The sequence below is a fragment of the Nicotiana tabacum genome, chromosome 10, assembly GCF_000715075.1.
Source record: "Nicotiana tabacum cultivar K326 chromosome 10, ASM71507v2, whole genome shotgun sequence".
Taxonomy (NCBI): domain Eukaryota; kingdom Viridiplantae; phylum Streptophyta; class Magnoliopsida; order Solanales; family Solanaceae; genus Nicotiana; species Nicotiana tabacum.
Window position 1 is genome coordinate 122,056,563 of NC_134089.1, and position 12,631 is coordinate 122,069,193.

General features: G+C 36.0%; 1 protein-coding gene across 1 annotated transcript; it reads left to right on the forward strand.

The window, feature by feature from the left end:
• Positions 1-1,659: 1,659 nt before the first annotated feature.
• On the forward strand, positions 1,660-11,873 carry LOC107759021 (uncharacterized). The gene is made up of 22 exons (XM_016576880.2): positions 1,660-1,900; positions 2,032-2,535; positions 4,079-4,290; positions 4,373-4,462; positions 4,586-4,717; positions 4,829-4,947; positions 5,458-5,622; positions 6,646-6,751; positions 7,166-7,271; positions 7,374-7,484; positions 8,061-8,224; positions 8,300-8,417; positions 8,975-9,199; positions 9,288-9,478; positions 9,701-9,868; positions 9,960-10,065; positions 10,168-10,305; positions 10,435-10,593; positions 10,723-10,929; positions 11,091-11,285; positions 11,399-11,470; positions 11,557-11,873. The coding sequence occupies exons 1-22, from the start codon at positions 1,853-1,855 to the stop codon at positions 11,713-11,715; spliced, it is 3,495 nt and encodes a 1,164-aa protein (XP_016432366.1). The 5' UTR covers positions 1,660-1,852; the 3' UTR covers positions 11,716-11,873.
• Positions 11,874-12,631: the final 758 nt, after the last annotated feature.

Sequence of the window (12,631 nt, forward strand, 5' to 3'; positions counted from 1 at the left end):
CCGTTGGGTAAGTCAGAACCACATAGCCAAAGCCTACCTGTGAAGGTCACTAAAAAGAGAGTATCAAAAAGCTAGAAGCATTTGATGTGGGAGTCAACCTGAGAGGAGGTATTAAACCCTTAATTGTAGATTTATACAACCCAAAGACGCACAAAATGACAAGTCAATATAATGTTGCAGTTTCTGTCGACCAGCCGCTCTTAATTAATATTTTGCTTCAGCGACTTGACTTACGTAGTCAGTAGTCACAAGTCAACATATACATATCCTTAAGTATCATAGGATTTGAATGTTTTGACCCTTATCCTCCTTTATTCCTACCACTACCTAGCCTGCAAGTAGGAAAATTGGGATTGCACCTGTTATGATCTATATAAACTCGGAAAGGTTAAAACATCTTCTACAATATCTACGGAGATTCTGAAGGAAACAAATGGTATCCATTGATCATTTTGATCTTAGGCACACTATCTTAGTGTTAGTAAACATTCTCAAATCTGGAATCGGACCTCCCTGGCAATGGGATCCGTTCAACGTTGTAGCAGTTTCTCACCAGTTTACTTTAATGGAAGCTAGCATTCTTCTCTTCACGTTCACCATCTTCTCCTTCACCTCCATAAAAATTCACCCCAGAAGCGAGCAGTGGCAAATATGTATAAGAGTTGGAGATTTCTCCACAAGTCTTACTCTATTATTGCTGGTCTGTCTGGTAGTACCAAAATATATATTTTGGTATGCATATCCCATGATCATATTGATTTCCATGAATTATACTTGGCTTGCCAAGACTTTCAATACTTTCCTGGATTGGCTACAAGGAATGTCTCCCTCAATGCCTGTTTTCAATATTTTCGTCGTAACAACACTTGCCACTGCCGGTCTGAACCATGAAGATCAGCAACCTAGTTCAGGGCATGAAGCAGTTTAACAGATGGAACATCGGATCTATTTGTACATTTTTGCAAAATCCAAATTATGAGTTTATCACCACACTTTGATCAAGTGTTTTTTTTTGTGGTTATTATTACCTTACCTTGACAACCTTTATTTCTATGTTCTAACAAAGTCATCCAATTTAAGTGTTTGAAGTTGCGGAGATCTACTTCTAAATTTGTGGTCGTTGCTCAGAGAAGGCCATTAAAGTGTTTACAAGATCTAAAGTAAATTTTGTAAGAGCAAATGAAGTTTCTATGTATAGTACTTGGCTTTACAAATACTCTTTCAGCCACCAAAAATATGAATATTTCTATATTTTAATTTAACTCAACCATAATTAATTTTTCGGAGAGAACCATAGATTGTGATGAAGTGATAAATATCTTTCCATCTTAATCGAAGTCTTAGATTCGACCCAGGGATATAAAATTGCCTTTGAATTGGCAGCACTTTACTAATAAAGTGAAATTTTAAATTCGAAATAGTTGGATCCCAATGCGATTCTGAACGCAGAATAGAGAACCAAAAATAATAAGAGATCTTTACACAAATATATATATATATATATATATGGTTACTTTTAATTTTAGTAGTTGGGTGAGTAATTATTTAGATTAATTCTTCAAAATAATATTTCCAGTGAGAGACTTTAGCCTCGAACGGCAAATAGAAAAGAATTATTGGGGAGACAGCATATGGTATTAAATTCATCTCAGCCTTTTTCAAACTAGCCGTTAGAAGGAGGTGGAGCACAAGACCGCTCTTCTTGTCTCTCTCTTTACCCCCATTATACCTCTCTCTCTCTCAGCTTTCTTTCCTTTTTTCCTCCTCAAATTCCCCCTTCTTCTTATTCCTTCACAATCCTTTAAGTTCTCTAAAAATCATTTGGTTTTTTTGTAGAAACCAACAAACAGAAATGTTCACAGAAGGTTTGGACGAGTCTGCAATTAACTGGATCAAACAGGTAAGCCAAATTACTGGTACAATTGAAAAAAAAAGTGTGCGACTTTGTATATATCCACTCTTTTTTACATCTGGGTTCTTGTTAATTTTGTTTCCTAATTGATTCTTGGTATGGTAAATTTTGGGTTGCAGGGGACTGAAGTAAAACAATCATGTAATCCAAGATCGCCATTATCTGAAAACTTTGATGATAGATACTCAATTCCCAGATCTCCGTTAGCCACTTACACCCCAAATTCACATATATTACCACCCTTGAAATTTCATTCGGGTCTTCTAAAACCCCATAACACAGTGAAAACACTTAGTATAGACAGCAATGAAGATGATTATGATTACGACTTTGATGATGAGAGTGAGAGTGTGACTTCAGCTTCAGATGAAATCGATGGCCATTACTCTGAACAAGAAACATTGAGTACAAACGGATGTGAAGTTAAAGGAGTTGGATTAAACAATCGACATGGCTCCACGCTGAATAGAGGAATTTTACAAGAGAATCTTAGAGTTGAAGTACCAGAAAATGGTATTAGGAGATTTAGTGAGCTGGAGTTTATGGGAAGTGCACAGAAAGCTACACTTTTGAGTAGTGTTCCTAGCTATCTGCGTGATAAAGTTCAACCACATAGTGCATATGTCATTCTCAATTAGTTTGCTATATTGGAGTATCATCAATTTATAGGAAAAGGTTCAATTATCTACTATCTGATATATTTTAATTTTACTATTCCTTATACTTTGAGGCCATCTATTGTACCTTTGCGATTAGCAAAGAGTTTGGTCTTTGCCCTTTCCTTTAAGTGGCTCTAGCATGGACTGCTGCGGTTTCCTAGTATCTTGTCATTGTTACTGCATATTGCTATTGCTTTTTCCATCTATTTTTCTGGTCCTTAGGTTGCTGGTATTATCTTTCTAACCTTTGTTGTTGTTACTGTTCTATTGTTTTTTTTTCATCTTCTTGAGCCAAGGGTCTCTCTACCCCAAAGTAAGGGTAATGTCTACGTACATACTACCCTCCCAGACCTCCACTTATCAGATTATACTGAGTTGTTGTTGTTGTTGGCTCTAGCATGGAGTGTGGGTAGATTATTCGTCTTAAAGAACTTCGGGTAAAAGGTTCAAATTACCCACTTATTTTTTTTATTGTGGTTTAAAATTAGCTTCCCTTATGCTTTAGTTTGGAGGAATGTTAGGGTCAAAGGCAAATATGAGACAACTTGTTAATGGATATTGTATGATGGAGGGTAAAATTAAGATATTTAGGTAGCATAGAAAGGAGTATCATTAATTTATGGGAAAAGGTTCAATTATCTACTATCTGAAATATTTTAATTTTACTATTCCTTATACTTTGAGGCCATCTATTGTACCTTTGCGATTAGCAAAGAGTTTGGTATTTGCCCTTTCTTTTAAGTGGCTCTAGTATGTACTGCTCCGGTTTCCTAGTATCTTGCCATTGTTACTTGATATTGCTATTGCTTTTTCCATTTATTTTTCTAGTCCTTAGGTTGCTGGTACTATCTTTCTGACCTTTGTTGTTGTTATTGTTCTAATTATTTCTTTTCATCTTCTTGAGCCAAGGGTCTTTCAGAAACAGCCCCTCTACCCCCAGGGTAAGGGTAAGGCCTGCGTACACACTACCAGTGGCGAAGCCACATGTTCACATCGTCGAAAAATTGCATTGTGTATATATGTAAAATATTACGTTTTAGAGGTATATAACACATATTGAACACCCTTTGTAGGAGATTTTTTTCACTTCTTTTAAATTTGAATACCGTTGGAAAAATTCCTAGCTTCGCCACTGCACACTACCCTCCTTCAGACCCCACTTGTGGGATTATACTAGGTGGTTGTTGTTGTTGTTGTTGTTGGCGGCTCTGTGGACTGTGGGTAGATTCCACGTCTTAAAAAACTTTGGGTAAAAGGTTTAAGTTTCCCACTTATATTTTATTGTGGTTTAAAATTACCTTTTGTTATACTTTAGTTTGGAGGTATGTTAAGGTCAAAGGCAAATGTGAGACAACTTTCTAACGGATATAGTATGACGGAGGGTAAAATTAAGATATTTAGGTATCATAGAAGGGGGTAACTTTTAGCCTTTTCCCTTCATTGATTGATTGATTATATGATCGAAGTTGAGTTTTTCTTGATAAGAGGTTAACTATATGTAATGCAGGCAACACCTGTTGGTAGGCTAAATGACTTAGGAACCCCAAGTGCACCACCCATATTGGATATTGGAGCAGATGAAGATAACTCTGAACAGGAATGTGGAAGTGGATTGAGCACTTCTGGAGGGTTGTCTGGAACTGAGCACAATAAGAAAAATATTCCAGAAGAGGCTTGTCATAGAAATGAACAAGTTCTTTCAGAGACTGAAAGCCGAGGGTATGAAAAAGTGAAATGACATTCAGCATGAAACATTTTTGCAGATGTCTTTCATTTCCATGACAGCTTCATTTTGGTACAGGGAAGATAAATCAACTTTTGTGGAAACAAACACTGTGCCCTCGTTCCAGCAAGGAAATTCTGTGGGATTTCCAAGCCGTTATGATACCAGGTTTTTCTTTTTTACTTAAATTATCTTGCTGCCTCAAAAGCTTAGGGTTAAAAAAAGATGTGTACTTCTTCTAAGTCTTATTTATTAGATTGCAACTACTGAGCATTTCTTTGACAACATCAGTCAAAATGGATGGCAAGTTCTCTTGGCTTATGATGCCTGCATTCGTCTATGCCTAAATGCTTGGGCAAGAGGATGTGTTGAAGCACCGGAATTTTTACGCGATGAATGCCAGCTGCTTCGAGGTGCTTTCTGGTATGCTAGCTTATATTTTCTCTTATTGAATCACTTAAAAGCAGCTTTAAAGGCCACAACACTTTTTCCATGACTAATACCATTCGCTAACTATCTTATTCAACTTCGCAGCTTGCAGAAACTGTTGCTCCAACCTCGAGGCATGCAGACAACAGAAAGGATCAATAAGACAAATGGACAAACATTACCCTTGAAAGTGAGAAAATTAGTGGGGAAGGTTCGTGTGGAAGGTATAACTCAAGAACGCTTGTTTATGCTTAACTTTTGAGGTAATAGGTAGTGCAGCTCTTTGGTTTTTATTTGTATGTGTGTGTCCGAGCCTCGGAGGTAAGGTAGGTAATTTATAGTTCAGAGCTAGTTATTTTTTCTTTTGTGAAGACAGATTTGAATATAAGTTATGGTTTAATCCTGCAATTTCTATGAAATCTTGTTCCCTTCTAGACACATCACTTTCTGGTTAAAGTTTAATAGTTGACTTATCTTTCGACTAAGATGTGTTAGAATGGGTAGTTCATTAAATAAATAGCTGTGAATCATATTTGATTAATAAGTTATGGTTTCATCTACTAATCTTTCGCCTAAGATGTGTTAGAATGTAGCCTTTTAGATGTTCCAGACGAAGAAAATGAAATAAAATTTGTGACACTATATTGCAAGTAGATATCTTATTCTGTAATGTAATGTGTATCTTTTACTTGCATAGTATATAATGCTTGACATCATTTCAAAACCAATTGCAGTAAGAAAGTTAAGAATCATACCAAAGAGGAAGCTTAAGAGCGCAAACTCAATGCGAGGTGCAATTAGCATGCAGGCCGGAGCGGAATATGTACGGCATGTTTCTTCACTGGTGAAAAATGGAATCAATTCTCTTAAAATTCATTCATCTCTGCTGACATCCGAAGGTTAGTACTTCTTATTGAATGATCTTTTCTCTTCAATTGGATCACGGAAACAAGTACTCCCTCCGTTTCAATTTAGATGAGGTAGTTTGACTCGATACGGAGTTTAAGAAAAAATAGAAGACTTTTGAAACTTGAGGTCTTAAAAGCTTAAGGGTAAAAAAAGCTTTGTGGGGTCATGACATTTGTGTGGTTATAAAAGCTTCTCATTAAGGGTAAAATAAAGAGTTTAAAGTTGAATTATTTTCAATTGCAGAAATGTGTCATTCTTTTTGGAACGGACTAATAAGGAAAGTGTGTCATCTAACTTGAAACAGAGGGAGTACCAAAAATGCCTGTGGAGTTCAAAAAACATAGTCTTCTAAAAGGTTTACATAATTCAACACGAACGGCTTGCTTGATTCTCTTAGAATGATTATTCTAGATGATAAAATAGCAACCTGATTGACGTTTTTTTCTTTTCTTATTTCCTGATAAAGCATTGATGGTGATGGTCTTCTCTAGGTGAAGACAATATCGTGATTGAAGGGTGCTAAAAGGGCCAATGTAGACCTAAAATCATATGAAGAGAAGTGTATCAAAAGAACTACTACCTCTCGCAATTAAGGCAACATTCTTAATAAAATGGAAGCAACGAACCATATAGGCGATGCCAACTAGTTGTTATATCTGTATTAGATTGTATTATTAAGGAGGTTTTCTAATGTGGTTACGGATTTGTGTGAGACTTGGGAACACTCTATTTTTAAAGAACTCCTAATTTGTTCTAAAAGACAAAAGATATTGGAATGAGATGGCCCGATTCATCCAACCGATCCAACCTAGTTTGGTATTGAGGCCTAGTTGATTCCTTAACTAATAACACATTGATGGTCTATATTGGTTCTTATTTACGTGTTAAGAATTCATGCACGCTCTGGAAATAAGTAGATTTCTGGAACTATCAAAATCAAACAAAAACCATGTAGAGTTTTTAGGATCCTCGTACATAAATAACATAGTTGTTTTCCACTATGTTGTCTGCAGAATCCCTGAGATGCTTAGTTCTCCTGAAGAGTTCAATGGAAGATACTAAATTTGAACCAAATTCTGCTGTTATGCTGCAGCCTGGAAGTGGTGATCACCATGACTTGTAAGTTGTTTTTTTCACTTCATACTGGTTCTATATTGCTTATAATCCAGTTGAATAATCCAGTGAACTGTATCCTGAATATTGTTAGGATTAGAAGACTTCCAGTTGTGTGGTTATCTTACAATAAGCTTTATGAGAGACTTAGGGAACTTCTTTTTGTTACGTTCACTTCTTTTCTCTGATTAGAATTTGCAAGATGAGGAAAAGAACAGTTATGTCAAGATTCCAATTGTATGGTCACCTTTATAAGTAGTTTAGAAATATGATCGTTATATTTAGATTTTTGTGACACTATGCCCCGATGCTCGCATTCTCATATGTAAGATAGTCCTGTACTTCAGTTTCTATTTGATATCGGACAATTATGCTCAGATGTTAATTTCTCCAGACAAGATAACATATTTCTGAATACAGTTTCCCAGAGAACCAAGGAGATGCTCTTTTGCTTGAAGTACAGGATATGAAGAGAAGTACTTTGGGTCGAACTTCAATACCGATCTCAGCCGTGACTGACAGCAGTGTATGTCAAAACCTCCAATAGGTCATATTGTTACGACTATTTTATTCAGCTTTCAAATTCTTATTATACCACCTTCTTACATCAGTTTCGTAACTGTTCCAGAATGATAAGATTCGCTGGTGGCCGATTTATCATGATGATAATGAATGTGTTGGGAAGGTCCAGCTATCAATCAATTGTACATTGACAACTGATGAGACAACACAAGTCAAGGTTTTTAACAAGGACACTCCACCATATTTAACTTCTGTCCCGTGGAATCTGAATGTTTTTGTCGTAATATACGTTAAATAGGAGAAGGAAGTAATATGAGTAGGTAACATCATAATTTTTCATCTGAAGTCAGAAGAGTAACATTTAAATTTGAATCTGCTAAAAGTATGATTCTAAGCTTATTCATTATCTTTCCCTTAAGGTGGTGGTTGTTAATTCAGTTTGCTAAGTGTAACATCATCTCCTATCTCTGTTTTTGATATTTATACATATTTTCTAGCTAGCACATAATGTTCGACATAAAAGATATTTATATATCTTTTTCTTTCTCGATTCTTTTATGAAACAAAAGAAAAGAAGAAAACAACTACAGACTGGAGACTTAACCTTAAGCCATTTAACTCGAGGTCTTTATCCTTTGGCCCTTTTTGACTTGAGGTCTCAAACATTATTTGTCAGTTATTATTAAGATCTACATACTCAAAACTGCTGCTGGTGTATGGTGTCTTAGCTCATTTTATAGGTGCAGGAGTTAATAATAATTTGTGACATGCGTTCGATTCCCATTTATGACAGAGTGGACCTATTGCGGAGACTCTTGCATATGATCTATTACTGGAGGCTTCCATGCATGCTCAACAATTCAGTGCACGAAGTTTAAGGTCTGAGGGACCTTGGAACTGGTTACTGACAGAATTTTCTCTGTACTATGGGGTCTCACATACCTATACTAAATTAAGGTATGCTTGTGATATATGCAAATGTTATATCCTTTAATGTCTCTTTAAGAAAGCTGAATAAGTAGAGTTCAATAGGTACCTTTCATATGTCATGGATGTTGCCACTCCAACGAAAGATTGTTTAGAGCTCATTCATGAGTTGCTTGTGCCAGTGATGAAGGCAAGGAACGACAAAAGTTTAACAAGACAAGAGGTATCAGACTCTGAACTCTCAAACCTTCGATGATGATGTGATTCTGGAGATTTAGACATTTTACAGAATTATTTCTTAAAATCCAATTCTACAGCAATGCTAATCTAGTTTTCCCGTAAATGCAAGAGTTCTCAAACCTTCGTAAATTAATTGCAGCATCCTTTGTCTTTCAAATATGTTACTCTCTTCTACCATTTTATTTGACCTGCTTTACATTTTCTTTGAACATTGAAATTTGACCTGCTTTCCATTTTCTAGTGAGATGTCATAGATAAATGGTATCATAGAACAATGGCGCGACCTTATTAGTTTCTTATTTCAGAGAGAGAAAAAATATATTTAAAGAGGAGGTAAAAGTATTTTCAGAAACTAAAGCGAAGGCATATGTTACCATTTACAAGTGGTCTATCTAATTGATCCTCTACCCTTTGCTATTTAAATACTGGCTTATCTTTTTGAATTGTTAAAATCATTGTAACTGGACATGCTAGTTTCAGTAAGCCGGCAAAAACTTCACCTGAGCTGAGAACGCAAACTTACAATTTTTCTTGTTTCAGAAAAGTTTGCTTCTGGATTGCGAAACAGAAGTTGGAAGTCTCTTGGCCACGGTGTTTGAAAACTACAAGTCCTTGGATGAAAACTGTCCCACAGGTTTAGCAGACATTTCAGCTCCTGTAGCAGAAACTGCAGCACCAGCACTTGCTCCTGCCGTTCAAGTTTACACTCTTCTCCATGACATACTTGCTCAAGATGCTCAGATGACACTTAGAAACTATATACAGGTAAATGAGTAGAGCATTCGGTTGTCTGGTTTTGCTTACACTTTTTGATGTCTCATCATATAAGTCTAATGAAAATATGATTTAACAGATAGCAGCAGCAAAGAGGTGCCGAAAACACATGGTCGAAACTGATGAATTCCTGTCAACAAACTTAGATGGCTTTGTCATGGATTCAGTAACAATAACCACTGCTTATTCGAAGATGAAGAACCTTTGCTCCCGAATATCAAATGAAATCCAGGCAGATATTAAGATCCACAATCAACATATACTTCCAAGGTATGATGCAACTAAAAGTAAGATGCAATTTGATATCAATCTGTTGGTGCATATCCATGATTATATTGTCATGCGTTTCAATGAAATTCATGTCAAGATAGGCTTAAAAATGCCAACAATTACTGCTCCAAGTTCTCGTATTATGCTGGCTGTTGCAGTTGTGCAACTTAAACTGCCAATAAAACTTCAGATTGTCTTACAGTGGGAACATTCATTTTTCAGTTCAATTGACCTTACAACCATCACGGCTTCAGTTTACAGCACTGAACTGTGTAAGAGGCTCAAGAACTTTCTCGCTGCATGGCCTCCATCAAGTCCTTCTCTACATGTGAATGAACTTTTGATTGCAGCAGCTGATTTTGAGAGGAATCTAGACACATGGAACATCAGGTTATATTGAACGCAATTAAATTTGTATCGAAGCAAAGAAATTGTTATGCTTTCTTAGACAAGTCATTTAACCTTTTCTCCCATGATTCAGTCGAGTGCAAGGTGGTGTAGACTCGAGAGGTCTCTTTCATAGTTATATAATGGTATGGATAGAGGATTTGCAACTTCACTTACTTGAGCTTTGCAAGGCAGAAAAGGTAACTCAGCTCTTAATCTTCACTTGAAATAACCCCTTTTGTTTTGTTATTGTGCAAGAGAGGCTTAAAATTTTTCCATATTCTAACTATCACCTCTTTCAGGTGTTATGGTCTGGTGTTATTACGAACTATTCTACTTCTCCTTTTGCCGAAGAAATGTTTGAGAAAACCAAACAAATGTTAACTGAGTATGAAGTAGTAATCAACCGTTGGCCTCAGTACACTGTCATTTTGGAGAATGTAAGCTCTATTTTCGTATTCATGGAAACATATAGACAGATGCTTGATGCTGTTTCATGGCTGTGCAAATGTATAAATAAATGAGAACCCCTTCCATTTGCTGATTAACGCTTTCTGTTGATATCACAGGCTGTTGCTAATGTAGAAAGAGCAATTATAAAAGCCATAGAGAAACAGTACAATGATATCTTGACCCCACTGAAGGATAGCATTCCAAAGAAGCTCGGCATGCAAGTTCAGAAATTAGCAAGAAGGCAATCAACTACTCTCTATAGCATTCCTAATCAGGTAACTGCTAGTAATAGATGGACAGGTTATAACAATTAGTGTTGTAACAGAGAGACGCATAAGCTGCTAATACACACAAATGCAGAGGAAGCATAACTAACTAAATATGCTGGGGCCTTGTTTTGACAGTTGGGCACTTTCTTGAACACAATCAAGAGAATTCTAGACGTTCTACACTGTCAACTAGAAGACATTTTGAAGTCATGGGCATCCTATCTACCAGCGAATGGAGAGAAGAAGTCCAATTTCGGGGAGCAACTGAATGGAGTTACGGTATTACTGAGGACTAAATACAAAAACTACATGCAAGCAATAATAATCAAGCTTGCTAGTAATGTAAGCAACTACTATCTCATAATTAGCTATTTATCAGTGAGAGTAAATCTTGTGATGTGTTTACTCCATGTGTTTTACTGTCTATCATATCACACTATTGACTGGAATATAAATGCATGAAATGAGGTGGTTAAACTTTCTCTCTAATTTTGCTGCTTCAGATGCAAGCAAATCGTTGCACACGTTTGCAAAGGATTTTGGAGGAAACGAAGGAAGCAGATGGGGAGGCTGAAATCCGTGAAAGAATGCAACTGTTGAATTCACAACTCTCAGATTCCTTAAGCAACTTGAAAGAAGTCTTTACAAGTGTAATATTTGTTGCAATCTGCCGTGGATTTTGGGACAAAATGGGACAGGTTGGTTTATCTAGTGACCATCTCAAATTTGAGCTGTTCGACTACAATGATTAATTTTAACTTTTTTCTTTTTACCCTTGAGTTAATGGCATTTTGTTCTTTTCTTATACTAGATCATACTGAAATTCTTAGAAGGAAGAAAAGAGAACCGAGTATGGTATAGTGGTTCTTACCATGCTCTTGGGGTAAGTGGAGCTAAATTTCAGTATATATAATGTAGTACATATTTATGCAAATGGTTCTTGAAATATTTGCATGGTATGATTTATAGATTCTGGATGACATATTTGCTTCCCAAATGCAAAGATTGCAAGGAAATGCTCTACAAGAGAAGGATATTGAGCCCCCTCGTTCAATTGTTGAAGCTCGAGCTATACTCTGTAGAGACACCAGTAACTATCCAGATTCCTCCAACTACTTGTATTTCTAGGAATACAACTGAGTTGGTCATTCATATGCTCTTCCTATACTTGTATTTGTGTATTACTATTTCTTCCTGTTCATATATTCTTTTGTATGTAAAATATCCAATTCTTTGTAAGTTGTCAATCAATAAGAGTAAGGCCATCCTCGAAGACTTTTACCTAATTATACTATATTAGAAACTTATTTACCAATGTTCTTTATGTTTTGTAGTTTTTAATAAGCATCTAGGTTTTTCTTACAAATTGTGTAGATTGCTCCTTAAAAGGCTCCCACCCCATTATTAGTGCCTTCAATTAAGGGATTCAATTATTAGTGCCTTCAATTAAGGGATTCAATTATATCCTTTCCTCTCCCCCCCTCCCTCCCTCCCTCCCTCCCTCCTCTTTTTTTTTATAACAAAATTCCTTAATCTACACCCAGAATCTCCATCTTCTCTCTTCCCACCATTGTCGACAATTTTATATTATTAAATCATCAATTAATCGTTCTTTTGCTGGGAGGCCGGACAACATTTAAAATGAAGAAATATTCAGGAATTGTATGATAAATGTATCATAATTGTACTTAAATTGTACTTTTTTTTATAACAAAATTCCTTAATCTACGCCCAGAATCTCCATCTTCTCTCTTCCCACCATTGTCAACAATTTTATATTATTAAATCATCAATTGCATCGTTCTTTTGCTGGGAGAGCGAACAACATTTAAAATGAAGAAATATTCAGGAATTGTATGATAAATGTATCATAATTGTACTTAAATTGTATCATAATTGTACTTTTTTTTTATAACAAAATTCCTTAATCTACGCCCAGAATCTCCATCCTCTCTCTTCCCACCATTGTCGACAATTTTATATTATTAAATCATCAATTGCATCGTTCTTTTGCTGGGAGACCGGGCAACATTTAAAATGAAGA